We start from the raw sequence: 21,295 nt of genomic DNA, 5'->3' as shown, positions 1-21,295 counted from the left end.
GTCCTCAACTCAGCTGACGACGTTACCTATTAGTAATTCTACCATGGTCCCAGGCATAAGTGTTATTTGTGTGGTGGATGTAGGGGGTGAACATAAGAACCATATGGTATTTGTTTATGTATATGTATAAAAAAACTTGTAGCAGAAAAAAAAAGAATATGCAGATAAAGAAATGAAGCTAATTGGAGTAGATCTGTGTCTGTGTCTGTGTCTGGTGTGTGTTTAGGTTTGGGGTTGGGATGCACTTTGCTCATGGTAGTTGTCCTCCTGCTCCTCGATTTCATTTTCATTTGTTAGGCACGCAATGCCACAAACTGTTGGAACACCTCCAGAATGTGTGTATCCAGATCGGAGGTGAACAGCAACGTCTCCAGAGTGCTGCTATATTTCTGAACTTGTTCGTGATGCTGCAAGGCAGAGAAAAGTTTATGGATTATTAAGTATTCCCTGAGGGATATGGACGGGACTCTAACCATTAGAAAGACCTGCTGCAAGCGTCCAATGGTCCAGCGATACCAGTCCGTGTCCGGGTCACGTCCATCTGCATCGGAGCGCAGCATGTGCTCGGACAGGATCATGATGAACCGCTGGAAAACGATGAGGAACAAGCGCTTTTGGTTCACATTCGCTGCCTCCAGCTTCTCCTCCATGCGCTCCACCGCCTGCCAGAGAACGAGATCCAATCAGTGAATGAAAAATAAGGATGAAATTCGTGTGGCGCTTACCTCCTCGGAGGGCTTGTCGGCATGCGTGATGGGCTTCTTGCGCTTTGTCGGTGCATCCTCATCGGACTCGCTGGAGGAAGAGTCCGCCTTGGAGAGCTTATCCTTGGCCACGCTCAGCTCAGTGTCTGTCCCAAGGGGGGGATAAATGTACTTTAAGTGGGAAGGAACGATCGTTGTGCGGGTTGAAACTCACTCAGCTTGATCACGTGCTTGTTCATTTTCTTGATGGTTAGATGCAGAATCTCCCAGAGATACATTTTGGTGAATTCGCTGGACATCTCCTTGGAGAATATCCACGTGGCCACCGCCGAGCAGTCGACAATCTGCAGCTTGAGCAGCTTGTCGACCAGCACCACCATCATCTGCTGGTGCGAGGACCACAGCTCGTAGATATTGTGCAGCACGCAGATCTGTGCCTCCTCCGTCTCGGCCAAGGCACGGAAGACCGAATGGAACTTCGAGATGGCCGCAAAGCTGTGCGAAAACGACTTGGAGCCCAGGTTGAGCAGCGTCTGTACAAAGACATCGATCTTCAGTGCATTGAAGGTGCCATCGGACATCTCCTCGCCGCTGTAGCCGCTGTTCGGTATCTCCTTCAAAATGTTAACCACCTCCTCGGGTGAGCACTTCTGTCGTATGGCCACAACCAACTGATGGGCCACCGCAGTGCCCGGCAGACTTGCTGCAAAGACAGGAAAGAAAACGAAAACGAAAACGAAAACAAACGAGAGTCAGGAAATGTTTTGAAGATAAGTCGAGGAGGAGCAGTGCTCTTTCGGTGACACTTTCGTGCGCAATTCGCATTTCATTGCTCGCTTTTGGCCACTGCTCTGGATCGATGTGTGATCCATGGCGTGGAACCAAGCGGCACCTCCAACTAATGATTGTTGTGCCCTGACTCTGGCTGCCTCGCTTCTGGCTCTGTCATTACATGCAGTTTATTGGCACTTACGTCAATTATGTCAAGAGGAGAAGCGTAGCAGGGAGCTAATTATGCGGCCATTTGGTAAGCCTGTGCATTGCCAAATGCGGAATTCATTACATGCACACCTTATGCCATTGGTTATTTGAATTTCTCAACAAACTCTAGCTCAAAGTTCTCTTCTAACTCTTAGCTTGGGGCCCAAGGTGAGTTTTGGTGCGCTGTGGGGAGTAGCCATCACCTATTCACCACGCTCAGCGCGAAAGTGTTGGGAAGAACGCAAATTCTTTTATTTGTACAAGTTCTTGAATCTGCGCAGTTCCCAAAGTGTTTCCCAAGCTTCAAGCGTCAAGTTGCCCTCCCCACAGACAATGTCAATGCTGGCACAGAGACATCTGTCCGTCCGTCCGTCTGTCTGTCCGTCTGTCTGTTTGCATGTCAAGATCATGTGAGAGATGTTCGCAGACAGGCGATTTCTTTTCCTCCCTGCTCTACCAACTCCCTTCCGCATCTTTGATTGCCAGAATTAAATGGGAATCTTTTTCACGGGAATCTGACTTTCAGCTCAAATTGAGCGTGTCCAAAAGGGAGGGTGGGCCATGGCGCATGGGTTCAATGTTATCCATTGACTATCATCTCAGAGCATCAGCAGGAAAGTTGGAGAACCTTAGAGCAAGGTGAAATCGCCATACGGAACAGCAAAAGTCAGCAGAAGAGAACCGAACCGAACCCACAGCTCAGCTCAGCGAACCGAACCGAACCGAATGCACGTCAAAATATCTCGATGGAAATCTAAGGCAAAGCGTCTTGGCTTCGGTCTTAAATGGAGGCTATAGCCAACAAATGAAATCAAAAACACCCACAAAACTAGATCCAAATCAAAGGCCGAACGTGGTTATACTCTGATAAAAATAAGCGAAAGGGAAGGGCTCGATGCGAAACGCTGCTGCTTTGCCAGAACAGCATAAAAGGTGCCAAATGGCGGGCAGGGCATCCCACTGGAGGCTGCTGCTCGAAGCGAGAGTGTTGCATAAATCCGCTATGCAAAAACCAAAAACAAAAAACCAAAAACAAAAGCCAAAGTTGCGCAAATAAACAAAAATTGTACGCCCGCTGGCGGCGACGCATCGCTTGGCTGCCCCAACGAAAGCAGCAGCAAGGCAGCTCCAAGTTGCAAACACCAGAAGCAGCAGCAGCAGCAGCAGTGGCAGTGGCAGCATCGTCTTCCACTTGATTATTAGCGAGCGCCACTGGGGTACGCGTTTCAGTTGGTCTCACGCGCGCGCACAGCTCAAACGTCTCCAAACCCCACAAATATATTTAAATATTCTTTTTTTTTTTGGTGTGTGTGAGCCATGAGCAGGAATCTGGGCTGCCTTTTGGGCTTGCTTCTCGTGGCATTTGTAAGTTGTGGCAGCGAAACCTGACCGCCAGCAGCAGCTCTCCAGCTCCAGCTCCAACTCCAACTCCATCTCTCCATCTCCCTTTGCAGTTGCATTCGGGGCAGGCGATTGTCGGTGCGGGTGCTGCACGGGATCTGGTGCTGACGCCCAAGCAGGGCATGCAGGCGACGGGCAAGCGCATCTTCTACGAGGAGCAGGAGCAGGAGCAGGTGCGGGAGCGGGATGTGCGTCCCTGGGAGCGCACCCTCAGGCATGTCACCTACGTGACACTCTTCACGGACGCCGCCGCGGGCGCAGCAGCCGGAAATCTTAGGTACGTTCTGCTCCACTTCCTGTCCCTCCTGTTCAGTGGCTCAGCTTGTGTCTGTCCATCGTAGCCAGCTGCATGAGTATCACGAGTTCCTGCAGACGCCGTATGTCCCCGTCGATCCGTCGGCACAGTCCGCGACGGCAGCGACTCCCTCCCGTTTCGGGGATATCATTACCCTGGCCACGGGACGGCTGGAGCAGCTGCCCAACAACGGTAGCTATCGCTTTGTCGAGGGCACTGGCACTGGCACTGGCACTGGGACTGGCCAGCGTCGTGCCCTGTGGCAGGTGCAGCGCATTCGGCATCGGGATGGCGACAAGGGACGCCACTACCACTACGAGATACGCTTCAGCGTGACGCCACTGCTGCCACCAAGGACAGCGGCGCCAAGCTACCAGATGAGCTACATCCAAAAGGAGTCCGACTACCCAGGCAGCTTCGCACGGCTCGCGCATGAAGCCCTCGGCCTTGGGGGATTCCCTGCTCAGCGGCGAAACGATCGCGAGAGGGAGCGGGAAAGGGAGCGAGAGCGGGAGCGGGAGCGGGAGCAATCGCAGGCCACCTTTATCCATGGCATCTTTCAGCCACCGCCACCGCCACCGCCAAAGCTCAACATTGGTGAGTATCTCAAGGGGGGAGCAGCTCCTCCTCCTCCTCACCCTCATCCGATGCCCCTACCCGGCGGCGGACTCTTCCAACTGGGGCTGGGGCGCTCCAATTTCATAGCACCAACCACATTCCGTCCGAATTATCCAACGGTGAGGCTGGGTCCGGAACATCCTGGACTGGACACCACAGCCATACGCTACCCAGAGGCGCCACCGCCGCCGCCGCCAGAGAGTGCTGCTCCGACGCCTGCTGCTGCTGCTGCTGCTGCTGCTCCTCTTAGCGGTGGGGTCACGCATCATTTCCATCATCATTTCTATGTGGCACCGGGCAGCGGTGCAGTTTCATCCACGCAGAGTCCGCCACGAGCAGCGTCCGGCTACTATCACTACCAGCGGCAGCAGCAGCAACAGCAGCAACAGCAGCAGCAACAGCAGCAGCAACAGCAGCAGCAGCAGCAGCAGCGGCAGCCTGTGCACTTTCCCAGCTACAGTTCCGGCTCCCATGAGTCCTACGAATCGAACGAGGATCCCGAGCAGGAGCTGCTCATCCGCAGTCCACAGATCTTCGGCCAGGCATCCAAGTATCAGACGGCAAAGCTGCCGCCGCTCATCATCTATGCAGCGGCTGGCATCTCGCGGCCCAATGAGCACGAGGACAAATCATTTGTGCAGAGCGAACCGCTGGAGGAGACGGTTTATCGTTACTCGGAGCCAGATCCTTTGTATGTCCATCAGAATCCCATTGATGTGCTGCATTTGGATGAGCAGCGTCTGGAATTAGAGCGAGACAAGGACAGGGACAGGGACAGCGACAGGGAGCAGGAGCCAGAGCAGGAGGAAGAGCAGCAGCAGGAGCAGGAGCAGGAACAGCAGGAGGAGGAGCAGAAGCGAGCGAGCAGCTTGGATCAGCCGGAAGTGGCCACCACAAGTGAAGTTCCTCCAGCAACCACAACGACCAGTGATCCACCAACGACCACAAGCACAGCCTCGAGCAGCAGCAGCAGCAGCAGCAGCAGCAGCAGCAGCAGCACTGTGGCAACACCAACAACGCCTGCCCCAACTGTGAGCAGCGCCAGCAGCTTTGTCTCCACCTCCACACACTTCAGCCCATTGCGCAATTTGAGCCGCTATCGGACCTCGCCGCGCATAACCGCTGGCAGATCGACAACGACAACGACATCAACCACAAGCAGCACAGCGGCGACAGCGTTGAGCAAGTGGGCCAGACGCCGCAAGGAGCAGCAGGACAGCAAGGCCAAGAGCAGCGATCGTCATGAAGCGTATGTGAACAGCACGACAGCAGCTCCCTCAACGACTGCTGCCACGCCCACGCCCACGCCCGCTGTGGCACCGCTGCGCAGCGATGTGGTGGAAGTCCTCACGCAGAAATCTGTCAGCAGATCGGTGAGCATTAAGGTGGGCGCCAACGGAGAGGAGATACCCTTCATCGTGGACGACGATGAGAACGAAGTCTCGTTCACATAAGTTTAAGCGCGCAGAATAAAGCTATATTAAACGTAGTTATGGTTGGTTGACTCACCCGCCTCCTCGCTGGCATACTTGAAGTTGGGCGCAGGCAGCTGGGGTATTAGCTTGCCATATGTGGTGGGCATCATCTCGGTGATGCGCTGGTGGTACGACAACCTACGGGGAGAAGCCACACATTAGATGTCTGCACACATGTCTGCACGGGCTGCTTCTTCTGCTTACCGCAGGCACTTCTGCAGCACCTCCTGTATGAACTTTGGCCGCGGATGCTCGCCATCGAGCAGCAGGCAGCTGTCCCACTCGTCCCAGGACCAAGTGAACTTGAAGTTGCTCAAGTGGTACGAGAACCAGTTGACGAAGCGATCGAAGCACGAGGTGTTCATCGAGTCGATGCGCATGAACAGGATCTCGGTGGCCTGGGCCAGCACCTGGGGCAGGGTGGCCGGCTGCAGCTTGCACAATTCAATCAGAATGGAGCCGTAGCAGATGTCGAGATAGCGCGGTGTCGGCATGTGGAACAGCTCCGCGAATATCACCTCCACAATGCAGTACTCGAGCGGGATCTTGTGCTTGAAGGGGAAGCTGAGCAGCTGGGCGGCACAGTCCTTGCGCTCGTGGTGGTACGTCTCGATGATGTGATGCAGATGCTCCTCGATCAGGAAGCGCTCGATCGAATGGGCGCCGGGCAGATTCGGCCCGTCCGGGCAGTCGGTGTAGTCGAACATGCGGTAGACGACCCAGGGCATGGGATAGACGAAGGCATCGTTGTGGGGCGGCGGTATGATCTGCGGCAGATTGTGCTGCAGCGCCTCGCACAATATCGTGTCGAAGGTGAGGTAGGGCCGCGGTATGTGCTTCTCGGCCCAGTTGTCCTGCCGCAGCTTGCGTATTTGGGCCCACAGGCAGTCGAGATACTCCTCCTGGGGATGCGGCGTGTCCGACGACCAGACCCGCAAGGCGTGATGGTGCTTCTTGGAGCGCTTGTTGAGGTACACCTCGATGCGCAGCAGCAGCGACTCGAGCGCCGACTCCTTCTTCTCGTAGAGGTCCCGCCCCACCCAGGGCAGGGTGGAGAGGACAGCGAAGACGAACCAGTCGCGACGCACCTGGGGCACTGTGTCCTCGTTGGACACATCGATCATGGTGTCGAGCAGCTGCAGCAGGCTGGTGGCCGATATGACATGACAATTGACCAGATCCGCGAGGAATCGCAGCGAATATCTGGCCGCATCCCAGCGGCACATCTTGAGCGACTCCTTGAACGTCTTCACCATGTGATCGACGAACTCGCCGCCGAACTTGTAGTTCTTCGCATTCAGCAGACCCACCAGCGTCGTGTACACGGTGCACTTTTCGGGCATGCGGACGGCACAGTCGGAGAGGATGCGCAGAATCTTCAAGCGGAATGTGCCCAGGTCGGCCTCCAGCACGGACACCAGACCCTCAAGATTCGACTCCACCGAGGACGTGCTGCGCTCTCCCACGCGCAATATCAGCGACTCCAGGCGGTCCTCAATCTCCTGGTTCTCCGACACGCGCCTCCTTTTGTTTCTCCTGTGGTCTGCAAGTGAATAAATGCCACACCCCCAGGTGCCCGGGTTCGTTCAGTTGGAGGTTGAGTGAAATCCATGCAGTACTCACCATAGCCCTCGTCCTCCGTATCGTGTGCACGTCGACGACTCATATTGCCACAACGTTAAACCAAAAACTGCGGGTCTGCGGGGTGTTTTTTGTACCTTTGCCAAGCGGCACACGCGACAAACACTTTCGAGTGCACGGATTCGATTGCTGTTGACTGCACCGTGTGGGTGCGAGTCGTCTGGTACGGCTTTTGATATATATGTATATTTAATGCACTAATTTTACAAATCCAATCCAATTGTTGAATGACAATTTTCTCTTGCGGCGTTTCTTTTTGCATAAAATATCGCAAGCCACATTGCGATTTTCTCATCGATACTAGCACGCGCCAGGTTAAACTCCCATCTCCATAACTCCTATCGATAAGCGATAGTGTTCTATGAAATGAATTGTTGCACTTTAATGCCTGAACAAAATGTATGCTAAGATTTCAACAAAGTGCTTGGTACTGTTCCTTGGTGTATTGCTTTATTGCATACACGACTGCCACAGCATTGAGCCCCTGACAATTGGGGCTGCCATAGGGATTGGCAGCGTCGGCCTTACCTACTTCAAGGGCCAAACCTATTGCCGGTTCTACGAGTGCTGCGACTACAGAAGTATTCCAGCCAATATAACTGGTACGTTTCGATTCCACTCGACTTTGTTTCGCCTTCCAATAACCACTCTCTCTCTTGCAGCGCTGCGTAGTTCGCTGGAAAGCACGCTATACGGCCAGCACATTGTGGCCCAGCATCTGATACCAGCACTGAGCGCGCACTTGAGCGCCCAAAGCAAGTCGCGAAAGCCGCTGGTGCTGAGCTTTCATGGCCAACCGGGCACCGGCAAGAACTTTGTGGCCGATCAGATAGCCCAAGCTCTCTACCTGCAGGGTTCGAACAGCGCATATGTCACCAAGTACCTGGGAAGATCCGATTTCCCAATGGCCGAAATGGTCGACCAATACAAGGAACGCATCAATAAGGATGTGCGCGATCGCTTGCTCAGTTGTCCACGCTCACTGTTCGTATTCGATGAGGTGGACAAGATGCCCAGTGGCGTGTTCGACACCCTCGCCTCGCTGGTCGACTACCATGCCTTCACCGATGGCACCGATCACACCAAAGCCATTTTCATCTTCCTGTCAAACACTGCCGGCACCCACATCGCCGAGCATTTGGGCAACAGCATGAAGGCGGGTAAACTGCGCGAGGATACACGCCTCAGCGACTACGAGCCGCTGCTGCAGCGAGCTGCCTACAACTTGGACGGTGGCATGAAGAAAACGAGTCTGATTGAGGCACACGTCATCGATCACTACATCCCATTTCTGCCGCTGGAGAAGGCGCACGTTGTCCAGTGCCTGGAGGCGGAGTTCCGGCGTTGGGGCAGGCAGCCCGATAGGGATATCATCAACGAGATTCTCTCCTCCTCCATCAGCTATGACCGCATGCATGGCCTGTTCGTCAGCTCCGGCTGCAAGACGCTCGAGAAGAAGGTGGCCATGGCCATTTACTAGCTGAATATCATTTATTGTTTGTACGGGAATAAAGTAGCCACAGACATAAGCTCCCTTCCTTTTACCAGGGATTGAGCCACTTCAGACGGGAATCCTTCCTGAGCAGATCCGTGTCCAGGCGCTTCGGTTGCTGGTCGAAGGCCTCGCGTGCCTCTGTGCGCACTGCCACGGGCCCAATGTCCTTGGTGACCAGACACTCGCCATTCTCCTTGAGTATCGTGTGCTTGACATCCTGTGCTGTTGGCTCGCCGTACGGAAACGTCACCGGTGTGACCTTAATTAAATGCTTGATCTTCCACAGGCGGGCATTGTTCTCGGGTATGTTCTTGACCACCGTGAAGTCGCTCTGTTTGCCATCCAGGCCCAGGTCTTTGAGGATGCGCTTCTCCCAGAAGGGATTCCCCTTCACCGGCTTGATGCGCTGCACGCGAAACAGTTTGGCGGGCTCTATGGGCGGATCCTGATGGTCGGGAAATCTGCGAAAAATCAAAATCCATCAGATTTGGCTCTGCCTGCTCTGCCGTTGGTCGTCGCTCACCTGGGGTAGTATATAATTCCTTCGTATTTCTTGCCATCCTTGTACAGATACTTCTTGTTGTGCTTTCCATAGTTGCGGGCCAGTGCAGTGCTCACCTGGAAAGGTGTCAGTAGTCGTCCCAGGTTCATTTTATTTAATAATTTTCAATTTAAAATACTCCTGGGGGCAACCGCAGGTGTTATGACATAGCGATGTTAAATATATATCGATACTTTTGTTGTTGATGATACAACTTTGGATGATACTTATTTTTGAATTATTATTACATTTTTAGTGACATAAATCGTGAATAAATCGCTTTCAGAATTATAAGCAAATTTATACTTTTCTCTCTTCTTTTACAATAGATTTTTGATTGCTTTTTCCAACGCTATCGATATTTGTGTGCGATAATCATAATCATATAAGACATCAGTCCAGATCCAAATAGTGTAGCTATTAAAATAACAATCACAGCAATGGTTAAAAACACTCCATTTTACCGGTATAAATTATTTAAATAGTTTTACAGAAAACTCCAATTAGAGATCGTCCAATCGTTCGATAGATGCGCTGTGAGTGCATTTTAACATGAGAACGCACTGTTAAATGTACATACAGTTTACAGTGTGCTGTTGGGCGCACAATTTGAGGCGCACTGAAATTTGAAAGTTTCCTTCAAGCCAGCATCCTGGTGGTTACTTTTCCCCGTCAAGGGGGCGGATATCTTGCATAACCGCCGCCATTTTGTTAGCCGAGGCTTCTCTACAATTGGCGTAAGCCCGCCGGTGGTGCAACATTGCCATTGGCTGCCTCCTGGCCAAGGGATGTGCGTTCCAATTTTTGTTTTGCTATAAAGGATGCTGCACCGTCCGCGCCGTGCATCAGTTTGACATTCAGGCCTTGCGCGAGCAGCCAAACTTTTGAAGCTCAGCTCCGAAATCCACTTGGGCCGCAGACAAAACCAAAGATTTGTGCGAATAATCGAAATTATTTTGTTTGCTTTTTGTAAGTTAAAGTTGAAAGTTTTTGCTTGAGTGCCAATGCTGAGAACCGGAACTGTTCGATTGTGAATCAGCTTAGAAAATTCATTGTGAGAGCCTCTAATGTGAGGTGCATTCCTGCATTCCCACTCTATCTGTGCGACTTTTCACCAAAAACCCATTAAATAAATCAAATCAAGTAATGCGTAAACCGCAGAAGGGTTACACCCGCAGGGGATGGGGTGTGTGGTGCGTGTGTGTCCCGGAGGGCAAATAATAAACGTGCCGATTGCTCTGCTATTTGTGTAGGTGTGAAAATATGTTGCGAATAAACAATAAACCCAATAAGTACAATCAAAATAAATGAGAATAATAGGAAACGCAAACAGGACACATGTACAGAAAGAGCGAACAAAAAAGGAGCAAAAGGGGGATGTGCGGCACACGCACCGCACCGCACCGCACCGCACCGCGGCCACCCTTTGACATAAATGCACACAAATGAAGCGAGCATAAATAATGCAAGTGGCAGGCAGCAGCAGCTTTGATTTACTTTGTGTTCTCTTCTCTTATGTTCTGTTGCAGGAGCCGCCAGCCCCAGACACTCGCACTCCAACGATGGTCTACGATATGACGCACATGGCAGAGGGACCGCCGCAGAGCATCTCCCTGAGCCGCTACTATATGCAGGAGGATGACGAAATGCTGGCGCCTGCCAACAATGGGGGACTGCTGCACGAGGACTATGCGGCCAGCACCACGCTGGACATCGAGAAGCGCTTCCAGGCGCGTATGTCCTGCGAGACGGCCGCCCAGCCGGCACCGGCGCCGCCACCTACACCGGCGCCACGACGCCGCACCACGCCGATTGCCCACCTGGATCCCACCGAGCTGGTGGGCTTGTCGCGCGAGGAGCGCCGCCGACGGCGACGGGCCACACTCAAGTATCGCACCGCACACGCGACTCGGGAGCGCATACGCGTGGAGGCGTTCAATGTGTCCTTCGCCGAGCTGCGCAAGCTGCTGCCCACTCTGCCGCCCGACAAGAAGCTCTCCAAGATCGAGATCCTCAAGCTGGCCATCTGCTACATTGCGTACTTGAATCACGTGCTGGAGACCCCCTGAGATAGTGGTAGCGCCTCTAGCTTCAACACCAGCTGCAGCTTCAGTGAGGCCATGTTCTTTGCTCCACCACCGTAGGATGCGAATCGAATCGAATCGAATCGAAACCCCAATATGCCCCCATATCCTGTATTCATAAAACCATAAAGTACATACGCAAATATGTATTTACATACATTTCTGTGTGTATTTACACACATACATACATATGTACATGTGTACATGTGGGTATGTACGAGTATCTTTATTCTAGAAATAATCGCAAAAACACCCTTTTTTTGTCTAGCTTCTAAGTCGTGATATTTGTTTATACCTATAACTAAATACATAAATATATATGTACATACATACCATAAATACATAAATACATACGTACATAATATGTTGTACATGCATACACATGTAATATGTATTTATGTATATTCCAGTCAAGCATTAAAGTTACTAAAATATCTATAGAAGATTCCTCTTCTCTTTCTTTCCGTTCTTTCCATTTTCCATTCAATCCATTTGGTGTGGGGGGACACAGCTGCCGTTGCAAAGTTTTCCATTTGCTTTGCCGTATTCCGTGCAAGTACCAGATGCGACCCGATGCCAACACGCTCCAACCAAACCCCCCTCCCTCCGCACGCACACACACACTCCAGGCGTGTCCATTCGAAGCCCCGCCCCATAACGGGCGCCAAAGTGCAAACAGGGCGAGTCACCCTCTATAGAATTGTCAAATATTGACATACATTTCATACATTCATTTTTAAACAAAAAGAACATTTTCTTCCCGGATTCCAAATTCAAAATTTCAAAAATCCAAAATCCATTTGCTGTGGGGGACAATGGCTTTCAATTTTAGTGCTAACCAGGTGAGTGCGCAACATTGGATAGAGAGCACCCTGTATGGGCTGGGGGATGCTGTTATCTTTATTTGCGGAAGGAGAGGGACAGACAGCTGGAGAGAGGACTGCTGCTCCACATTTCTCCCTGGCGGCGTCCTCATTTTATAGTCCAAGTGTCATGTCAGTGGTGGTGGGCGTGGCAACCGGTTGCCATAATAATAATAATAATAATTCTGCAAGCAAAAAGGTAACAAAATCAATGGCATGGGCTCTCCCACGCAAAATCTCCTTCTCTCTCTCTCTCTCTCTCTCTCTGTGCCTAGTTGACCAAAAGAGAGCCCGAGCCCGAGCAGAGATTCCGTTAGTCTGCCACCCATTCGCCCAGTCTCTCCTCTCTCTGTCTCACTTACTCAGTGCCAATTGTGGGCTGTGTGTGTGTGTAGGAGTAGAAGGATTGGTGCCAAAGAAAAAACAGCAGCCAGGCGACAAATTAGTCAACAACGAATCTCTTAAGTCGTGCGGAGGCAACATCTCTTTGCTTCTTTTGAAATTCTTTGCAAAGGGATAGAAAATCCTCTTATTGAGAGAGAAATATTAAAGAGTAAAGAGTGAATCATGATTGAGGAATATTTAAAGAGGAATGAATCTTTTTACCATTAATTGCTAATTTGAATTCAATATCTCTTTGAGTTTCCTATTTAGACACATTTTGTCGACTGTCTCTGCGGACTTATTCTACTTGAGTGACGGAACGGTACGCATCCATCCCGTTATCATTCATATTTCTATTTCTATTTCCTATCCATTCCGCTGCCCTTTCTCTTACCTTTGCTTACCTTTAGGCACTTACAGACCTGCGATGTTTTATCCGTTGAGGCGCGCGCTGCTGTAAATAGCGACAGTTAAAGTTTATTTACTTGGTAACGGGACTGGTTGCCAATCCAATCCGTTGTTTTGTTGCTTCTTTTTTTTTTGTTTTCTTCTTTTGGATCCAGGCGCGAAGCGTCGCCCCCTGCCCCAGTCAGTCAGGCAGCATATTGCCACGCAACTGCAGTTATTTACAGTTATTTTCATATGCGAGTGGTGTACATACCATCGTAACGGTTAAGCGCGTAAAGGTGAAGGAATTTTCGCTCTTTCTTGGTGTTTTTTTTTCCTTGTGGTTGCTGTTTTTGTTTTGTGCGTGTGTGCTCGAAAGATAATGATAAATAGATGCTGCTGCAACTTCTATTTTGCTGCTCCCGCGGACACACTTAATGACATTTCAATTGCAAAAAGGCGCACAAATTGACAGCTGGTTTGAGGCCTGCAGAAGAGCTGCAGAGGGCGACAAACGAATTGGATCTGCAGCAGGAACTGCCCCCTGTCCAACGAGAGTCCAGCAGCAATCGGCGGCATAGCGTGAAATTAGCTTAAGTGTTTGTCCTGCCACAGTCCAGGAAGGAGCAGGAGGTGGAGGCGTGTACACAAGTGCGTGGAGTGTTACAAGTGCTGCCCTGCTCTGCCGTTGTCTGTGGACGAGTGCACGTGTGCACTCGGTAGCTTTCTGACTATCTAATCCTCTCTCGCTGGGCTCTGACACAAAAGACCATGTGATAAATTGCACCCCAGAGGGTTTGCCATAAAAATCATCACCAAGGGGTGACGCGCGCAGCACAGAACCGAACACAAGAGGAACATAACAGTGGGGAGGGGGGTGGGGTGGTTAGCCCAAACAACCATTCAACTATCTATTTGTCTGCCCTGCTGCAAAGCATCCAACCCATCCATCTATCCATTCATCTGTCTGGTTGTCCTTTAATCCTCATTGTTGTTGGGTGTCGTTTAAACGCCTACCAAACTTTTGTTGCTAATTGAGTTTAAAATCAATTTGTATTTCACGCTTGGCAAGTGCCATCCAGTCCATTCATCGGCGCAGCATCCATGGTAACCATTCAACGGGATTTTACACTCTCACACGCTCTTACACCCACGCACCCAAACACCAACACACCCTCTCTCACTCGCTCTCTTCATCACATTCTTGTGTAATTGCCGTACAAATTTAATTACAGTTGCCGCATTGTGGCACACGCTGACACGTCCAAGACGCGTGCCCAACACCAACACCACATCACACAATCGCATCAATCAAGGTCTCAATCAAGTGTTGACAAGGCTGCAGTGGCTCGGTATCGTATTACCAAGGCGTCGGTTAAGGCATTTGCATTTACATTTACATTTGTTAATTGAAATGCGGAAGCGTGGGAAGACCACACTTTGGACAGCATCTACATACATACATCTGTACATACATGTATGTATGTGTGTGTATATATTTCCAGTATTGGGTAGCCCAGCAGCCAGTTAACAGTTAACAGAGGAAGAAGTGATCAAATGGTGTAATTGTTTATGCTGTTTCTGCGCCTTCATTTGTACTTACATTAGCAGGTGCTTTTCCTGTTGGATCTTAGCATCATTCCATAATCATTTGCAGATTTAATGACCCGCTTCATGGCACATTTGCTGCTGTTACTGCCACTGCTCTCTCAGCTCTCAGCTCTCACTCTCTCCTCTCTATTTCTAACTGCACTCTCTCTCTCTCTCTCTTTGTTCACTCTCTTATTCACCTTAACAGGTTCCTGTGTGTGGAACCAGCTGCCTGGCATGCATATGCCCAAAAAACTTCTGATAAATGATTCTTTAAGCTTAAGACCGGATCTGAGGCTGGCTCGTTAAAGGATCAGTTTGAAGTCTGTCCGTTTTTTAAAGCCAGAGCAGTGTCTGCTCCTGGCTTTCAAATGGCAAACACAAACATTGGCATTAAGTGGAATTATAACGAAATGCCTTTTTACACATGTTCCAGCAACAGAGATTACGCCGTGTAATTGCCCGAGCATTCCTTCCGGACCTCCTTCTGGGGTTGTTTCCACCCTCCTCCATTGGGGGTTGGGTTGGGTTCTGTGTGTTTTATTTTTGTTACTTTTTGTGAGTACCAATTGGTGCCCATAAATAAGGGAATTACTTTGCCTCGGACAGCAGAGGGGGGTTCTTCCACATTCATAACAGGTGTTGATCGCCGCCTGGCTTCGCTTTCTTGCAGTTTGAGGACCGCTTCCAGGCGCCAGGACTTAGCAATTGGGAGTATCCGCGCTTTGCACCGCCACGACCGAGGCAATACTTGAAGAAGGCCACGCCCATAGTGGACAACAGTGGCCACCTGCTGCCCACGGCCCGTAGGTGAGTCCAGAGGGAATCCTTGTTGCCTTGTCGCTCATTTCCTCCACTTCCTCCATGGCAGGGACGGCAACTCCTTTGGCCGCTATCGCGGCACGTATGAGCTGCCGCTGAGGATAACGCGCAGCTTCTGTGCCCACTACGATGCCTGCCTGAGTGGGCGCTACAAGTTCCGTGACTTTCCGCGGGATCTGTGCAACTGCCAGCGGGAGAACCCGCGAGCCTTGGCCTGCGACAAGCGCGTGACGCTGGGCACTGTCGGGGATCCGTATTGGGCGCGTCCCCAGTGCCAGTCCAAGTGCGAGGGCATCAAGCAGATCAAGGAGCTCCATCAGCTGGGTCTCCACGGCAAGCGTGGCCTTTGCACACTCAAGGTGAGTGCTCTACTTGTCGTTTCCCCTGCACTCCTGCACTCCTGCACCGCTGCAACTCTTCACTCCAGAGCCCCAGAACGGTGCCATGCGCGCCGCGGCAAGCCCGCAACAAGGTGAAAGCATTACCCAGGCGACTCATCACTGCCTTTGCGGCCAAAAGACAGGAAGACAGGAAGCCAATCACGAAATAGAAGCACAAAGAAGATAAGGCTAAAGGAAGATCCAGAGACATATGCCAGGCCCCCCCGCGATATTCGATTTACACACAAAAATAAACTTTGGCTAAGCAAAATAAATTCGGTCAAGGACCTGCAAGATCTCACTTTAGAACAGAACTCAGCCTGCAGCTTTATGCTGCTTGCCAATTGGATATTTATCCTGAATCAGCATCTTCCTGTCCGTGCTTAGCTCTTCATGCTTGACTCTAAGTTCTCGTTTTAGCAATCCTTGATGGAATTTCCTCCCTTTCAAAGCAATCTCTCGTTCCTTTGCTCATACTTTTCTCGCTTTAAAAGAGAGTTTTGAGGAATGAAAGTTGCTAGATCTTGGTGCCTTGAACTCGTCCTATAAATGTGTTCCTTAAACCATAAATCTATGTGGAAAGCTGCTCTGATGCAATCCCTAGACTACTCCTAATTTCCCACCCAAATGATCCACAAATGCCTTTTCCGTCCCATCATAAACATTTGTACATAACTCATTTGCAACTCCATCTCCATCTTCGTCTCTTCATCCCAAAAACCATTCGATTGTAAACAAAAAGTGAACCTGAAAACCTCACCCAAAACCATGTCGCAAGCAGCCGGATTGCCGGATCTGTCCTACACGCCGGGGGACCACACGGAGCCAGAGTACCGGCTGCCCACGCACCAGCTGCTGCTCGATCAGAAGCAGGCCAGGGACGCCACGGAGCCACTGAGTCGCCTGTACTTGGACAGGGAGGAGACCCAGCCGATCAAGTACCGGGACAGGGTGACATCGGCAACGGGGCGGCAGTTTCCTGCCTTGGCAGCGGCTCAGTCCCGCTACGCGGATCATCTGAACGGAGAGACCCCTGACACGGCCCTCGACTCGGGTTTTGTGCCCGGCAAGGATCTGATCTCCTATCAGAGGAGCGCAGCATACAAAAGCGACACCGATCTGGATCCGGATCTGATCAGAAGGATGCCGCTGCACTCGATCACCGAGAAGCCCAACGAGCGCTGCCCCTCGCCGGTGGTGCCGGCGTACGCAAACTTTGAGCTGGCGAAGCGCATGCATCAGGACAATCTCGACCATCAGCCACTGCCCGATTGTGTGGCGGACCTGGCGTTCCGCAAGGCACAGATCGCGGGCGGACATGCGGGCCTCTCGCTGGAGATCGATCCCATTGCCACGGGCGTGGGCGTCAAGACGCACAATGCCGGCCCGACGCACTGCACCAAGATGAAGGTGTTCCGCCCCAAAACAGGCGGCGGTGTGGTGCCCAAAGCCTATGGTGGGGACACATTCCGTGGCGTGGGCTCGGCCCCGGCCAAGAAAATGGGACCCATGGATCTGGCCATTTGCTGGGACTTTAAGCCCGCCAGTGCCACGGATGAGCCGCGTCTGGCGCGGCATATCGACGGCTCCAACGATTCGGCGGGCCCGGCGGTGTTCACCTGCGTGCGTACGCCACGGGAGGACAATGCCGCCGATCTGGGTCGCTCCTCGGGCGTCTTCACCAGCACGCTGGGCGAGGCGGACTTCTTCGACAAGGACATCCTGCGCCGGAAGACGGACTTCGGCGGCAGGGCCATTGATCGCGAGGACCCCTGCGCCTGCGACTACTCCCCACCCCACAGGGATCGGGCACGCAGCGTCTCCCGCGACTCGAGTGCCGCCTCCCATTGCCGCCGCGCCCCACCCGCCGCCGGCGTCAGCTTCGGCAATCTCGCGGAGCTCTCCAGCGGCGGTGGAGGCGCTGGCATGCCGACCAATCGACTGGCCAAACAGTATCAATCGTCGCCACTGCTGGGGGGCGACAAGGCGTATCAGGCGCTGCGCGAGAAGTACTTGGGCCCCGAGTCCAGCTGCGACGGCAACGGTCCGGGCGGTGTGCACCTGGAGCATGGCTGCCGCCCGGCGGGACCCGCCTGCAAGCGGGACACGCTGCTGCGTCGACCCGCGCGTCGTCTCTGCCACAAGGTTGGCCCAGCCCCAGGCCCAGCCGCGCGCGGCTGCTGTCCGCCTGCCTTTGGCCATGGCCATGGCCATGGTCATTGTCTCACCAGCAAGGCCGCCTTCCGGGCGGGTGTGGCCAAGCACAATGCCTCCTCGGGTGACTTCATGGGCATGGACGCGGGCTGCACGGGCTGCGCGGGCGGTGGCGGCGGGAGAGTGCTGGTGGTGCCACGACCACGGCAGCCGTACGCCAAGAAGAACTACGACATCGATACGCTGGTGCCGCCGTTCCGCAGTCAGGGCGGTGGGGCCGGCCAGGGTGGATATCCGGAGCATTGGCGATTGGCAAGCGTCTACCAGCATGCCTTCAAGCCACTGGAGCAGCGTCGTCGTCCACTCCTACAAACAGTCTACAAGTAAGCAGTGGAAAGTGGACGTTAGAGGATTAGCCTCTCAATTATGTTAAATCCATCGAGGATTTATGCTATTTATTCCCTCTCCATTAACATTCACCTTTAGGTATTTATTCTCAGTTATTCTTCTTTCTGTTACTTAACAGCAGCTTAACAGCTGACCAAACTCAAATGTTAGGAGATGCCATCTTAAGGCATTTACAATTTACAATTACTAATAGGGAACGGGGACCATTCATTGAAAACTGATGATTAGCCGAGCATAATTTGTGTAGCAAATCCCTGAGCAAATAAATGGCAAAGGAAAGCAACCAACAACCGAGGTGCGCTCTGCCAGTGCAAGCTGAATTAACTGCAAAAAGTTGACGTCGTTCGCTGCGTGGTGTGGACAAGCGCTAGAAAGGGACAGCGTTAAGCCTGAAGACCTGTGGTGGAGAACCAATAGCTTCTTCCCCACGCTCTCTCCGCTCACAAGCGTTTGTTGGTGTGTTTCATGCAAACGGACAAGCTATTGGACATTGAGTAAATTCACCTTGTGCCAGGAGCAGTTATTCCCATGCTTCGGCTAACATTGCAAGTAATTTCTCTTTTGTTTTTGTGCCCCATTTAACGTTAGTGCTGTAAAAGTCACACACAGTTTGCATATAGCAGGAGGTTTATGTAAAGAAACAAATGTTATACATATATAAAAAAAGAGGTTCATACAAATACAATACTTTATATACTATATATAAATATAAACGTGCAATAAAACATTCAAAGTAAACATTCCAAATAGAAACATGGCGAGTGCATAAATGTGTGCGTGTGTGTGTGTGTGAGGAGCGCTGCTACATAAACAAAAAAAAAAGGAAAAAGAGAAGAAGAAATCTTCGAAGAGAAGCCCGAAGCAAAAAGCGAAAAGGAACCGCAGAATCTACTTGTTTGTGGCTTTTGTGGTGCATTTTTGTATGACAATCTTTGGGTGCAATTAAAAATGTAATAATCTTAGCGTCTAAAGTAATAAAAGAATTGATTTGCGGACTGTGATTGATCTTCCCGCTCACTTGGCCGTGGCATAGGCATCGTGACTCTTGTGGAACACATGGCGCAGCACCTCGCGTGTCGAGCGACGAATGCTGTTCCGCAGCGTGTGTTTCCTCTCGTTCGTCAGCTGTTCGATGGTCATGTACTCCGTTTGGGCAATGCTCGAGCGCAGCTTCATCGTGCGCTCGCTGCTGTCCACAATGGAGATCTCAGCTGGATGTGCCCGCAGCTGCTCCTCGTCGGGCTCCGACTGCTCCTCGTGCAGCGGCACCTCCTTCTGTGGCCGCCGTCGCAGGCTGTGGCGAATGCTTTGCATGATATTGTTGTGCGGCTTCTCCGGGGAGTGGCTGCCAGTGCCGCTGCTCTCCATGGGATGCATGAGGCGGCGTATCGACTTGCGTATCATATTCTTCATGCCGTGGCCGCTGGTCGGTGGCTTGTCCAGCGACTTGCCGGACTTGCTGGAGCCAATCGACTGCAGAGACTCCTTGCTGGCGGCTGCTGGCCGATAGGCGCGCACAAAGCGCGCGGGTGCCTTGAAGTCTTCCTCGTCGGACTCCGAGGCGTATGCCACATCGGCTTCAGCTGCATCTGGCTCGGGATCTAGCTGCTCCTCCTCTGGCTGCTGCTGCTGCTCCTCCTCCTCCTGCTGCTGCTGCTCCTCCTCTTTCTGTTCCTCTGGCACCTCGCATATCTCCGTCAGAGTGCGCCTTCTGGTGCATACAAGCTGACGCTCCACCAGAGCGCCCTCCTGGCGTTCCTGCACCACCGTCAGGGTCTCCTGCGTCTCCTCCGACTCCAGCAGGACTCCAGCCTTCTTGCGCAGCTTTGCCTCATTGATGCTGTTCTCCAGCTCCAGCTGGTAGCGATCCAGCTCCTTGCCAATGTCCATCGTGGATGACTCCTCGCTAATGGCACCCAGCGAACGCTTTGGCCCCGCCACCGCCCCCGCCACATCCTCTGGGCCTGGTCCTGGCACTGGCGAAAAGACAAGCTTCTCCGCCAGCAGCTTGCTGGGCGTCAGTTGGGCCAGCGACATGCCGTGGAAGTCGATGCGACAGCCGACATTGGGCACAAACGGCAGACCGATCTTCAGGCTGGTGGGCTCCAGCAGCAGCGACGGCGGCTCCTCGGCCAAGGCGGGATTGGCCACGCCCGCGGGATTGCTGGCCAAGGCGGAAATCTCGCTCTGGCGGTGAATCTCAAAGGGATTACGCGAGGCGGGCGCATCGCTGCCACGCACATTGAGGGCGGCATTGACGAAGCCCTTGTTGGGCGTGGCAATGCAGCGGATGACCTGCACGGGGGAAGGACAAAGTGTGAGTGGGATGGGGCATGGGGCATGGGGCGTGGAGTGCACGGCAGGACCTACCTCATACGGATTGAACTGCTTTTCGGGCAACTCTAGATTGAGGCCAGGATTCTCAAAGCAGGCAATTTCCCGTTTCTTTTTCTTGCACGGCTGACGCACAACCTCAAAGGGATTGCTGGGCTGCTCCTTCTGCTGCTGCTCCTTCTGCTGCTGCTGCTGCTGCTGTGCCAACTCCGCGATGGACTTGAACTCCAAGCAGGGAAACGGATTGCAATTCTCTTTGGCCAGGCGGCGGCGTCCAATCAGCTTCTTGGGCGTCGAACTGAACGCAGCGTTGGTGAAGCATGACTCTGTGACGGCAGTGGCAGCTGCTTCCTGCTGCACCTTGGCGTCGCTGTTTAAGGGTTGCTGCTGCTGCTGCTGGGGCAGGGGTTGGGGCAGGGGCACGCAGCCGCTTGTTTCCCTTTTGCGCTTGCGCGGCGTCTCAGTAAATGCCAAAGCACTAATGCTCTTGGTTTCTAGCATTATTTTACTTTATTTCAATTTAGTTTGTTGTATTATTAACCGAAAGCAATGCCACCAAGGACCAAATATGTTCGTTTTTTTCCTGTTGTTTTACTTCTGCAGTTCTGCATGTACACACCATACCCGCGACTTTTGATTATGCTTATCGATGCACAGGGTTGCTCCCACGAAAATATCGATACTTATGTGCGATAAGTTAGACGTAGCTGCGATCAAAATCTGATCATCCCTGCAATG

General features: G+C 52.3%; 8 protein-coding genes across 10 annotated transcripts; 5 read left to right on the top strand and 3 right to left on the bottom strand.

Moving 5' to 3' along the window:
• Positions 1-71: 71 nt before the first annotated feature.
• Positions 72-7,357, bottom strand: LOC117889821 (nuclear cap-binding protein subunit 1). The gene is made up of 7 exons (XM_034794304.1): positions 7,098-7,357; positions 5,679-7,017; positions 5,509-5,612; positions 919-1,407; positions 726-850; positions 474-662; positions 72-407 (listed from the first exon to the last, which is right to left on the bottom strand). Exons 1-7 carry the CDS (start codon positions 7,138-7,140, stop codon positions 294-296), a joined length of 2,403 nt encoding a protein of 800 aa, XP_034650195.1. The 5' UTR covers positions 7,141-7,357; the 3' UTR covers positions 72-293.
• LOC117889830 (mastermind-like protein 2) lies at positions 2,212-5,490 on the top strand. The gene is made up of 3 exons (XM_034794315.1): positions 2,212-3,050; positions 3,140-3,363; positions 3,428-5,490. The coding sequence occupies exons 1-3, from the start codon at positions 3,003-3,005 to the stop codon at positions 5,451-5,453; spliced, it is 2,298 nt and encodes a 765-aa protein (XP_034650206.1). The 5' UTR covers positions 2,212-3,002; the 3' UTR covers positions 5,454-5,490.
• A 114-nt stretch (positions 7,358-7,471) lies between the features above and the next one.
• On the top strand, positions 7,472-8,644 carry LOC117889837 (torsin-like protein). Its single transcript, XM_034794329.1, has 2 exons — positions 7,472-7,717; positions 7,778-8,644. Exons 1-2 carry the CDS (start codon positions 7,513-7,515, stop codon positions 8,593-8,595), a joined length of 1,023 nt encoding a protein of 340 aa, XP_034650220.1. The 5' UTR covers positions 7,472-7,512; the 3' UTR covers positions 8,596-8,644.
• Positions 8,645-8,655: 11 nt separating this feature from the next.
• Positions 8,656-9,328, bottom strand: LOC117889845 (39S ribosomal protein L30, mitochondrial). Its single transcript, XM_034794342.1, has 2 exons — positions 9,134-9,328; positions 8,656-9,071 (listed from the first exon to the last, which is right to left on the bottom strand). The coding sequence occupies exons 1-2, from the start codon at positions 9,259-9,261 to the stop codon at positions 8,657-8,659; spliced, it is 543 nt and encodes a 180-aa protein (XP_034650233.1). The 5' UTR covers positions 9,262-9,328; the 3' UTR covers position 8,656.
• Positions 9,329-10,018: 690 nt separating this feature from the next.
• LOC117894881 (helix-loop-helix protein 1) lies at positions 10,019-11,356 on the top strand. The gene is made up of 2 exons (XM_034802161.1): positions 10,019-10,120; positions 10,681-11,356. The coding sequence occupies exon 2, from the start codon at positions 10,714-10,716 to the stop codon at positions 11,218-11,220; it is 507 nt and encodes a 168-aa protein (XP_034658052.1). The 5' UTR covers positions 10,019-10,120; positions 10,681-10,713; the 3' UTR covers positions 11,221-11,356.
• A 600-nt stretch (positions 11,357-11,956) lies between these two features.
• LOC117893549 (protein Flattop homolog) lies at positions 11,957-15,847 on the top strand. 2 transcript variants are annotated; one of them, XM_034800203.1, is made up of 4 exons: positions 11,957-12,077; positions 15,133-15,269; positions 15,331-15,640; positions 15,709-15,846. In XM_034800203.1, exons 1-4 carry the CDS (start codon positions 12,051-12,053, stop codon positions 15,829-15,831), a joined length of 597 nt encoding a protein of 198 aa, XP_034656094.1. In that variant the 5' UTR covers positions 11,957-12,050; the 3' UTR covers positions 15,832-15,846. The 2 variants fall into 2 exon arrangements, with proteins under 2 accessions (XP_034656094.1, XP_034656104.1); XM_034800213.1 differs by having other exon boundaries at positions 12,036-12,077; positions 15,151-15,269; positions 15,709-15,847.
• Positions 15,848-16,429: 582 nt separating this feature from the next.
• Positions 16,430-18,202, top strand: LOC117896474. The gene has a single exon (XM_034804813.1). It carries the CDS (start codon positions 16,430-16,432, stop codon positions 18,200-18,202), a length of 1,773 nt encoding a protein of 590 aa, XP_034660704.1.
• A 734-nt stretch (positions 18,203-18,936) lies between these two features.
• On the bottom strand, positions 18,937-21,178 carry LOC117902848 (probable serine/threonine-protein kinase cdc7). 2 transcript variants are annotated; one of them, XM_034814453.1, is made up of 3 exons: positions 20,594-21,178; positions 20,189-20,518; positions 18,937-20,158 (listed from the first exon to the last, which is right to left on the bottom strand). In XM_034814453.1, the coding sequence occupies exons 1-3, from the start codon at positions 21,056-21,058 to the stop codon at positions 19,238-19,240; spliced, it is 1,716 nt and encodes a 571-aa protein (XP_034670344.1). In that variant the 5' UTR covers positions 21,059-21,178; the 3' UTR covers positions 18,937-19,237. The 2 variants fall into 2 exon arrangements, with proteins under 2 accessions (XP_034670344.1, XP_034670343.1); XM_034814452.1 differs by having other exon boundaries at positions 18,937-20,518.
• Between the last annotated feature and the right edge of the window lie 117 nt (positions 21,179-21,295).

This window comes from Drosophila subobscura, chromosome A (assembly GCF_008121235.1).
Source record: "Drosophila subobscura isolate 14011-0131.10 chromosome A, UCBerk_Dsub_1.0, whole genome shotgun sequence".
Classification (NCBI taxonomy): domain Eukaryota; kingdom Metazoa; phylum Arthropoda; class Insecta; order Diptera; family Drosophilidae; genus Drosophila; species Drosophila subobscura.
This window is presented reverse-complemented; position numbering and strand designations above follow the sequence as displayed.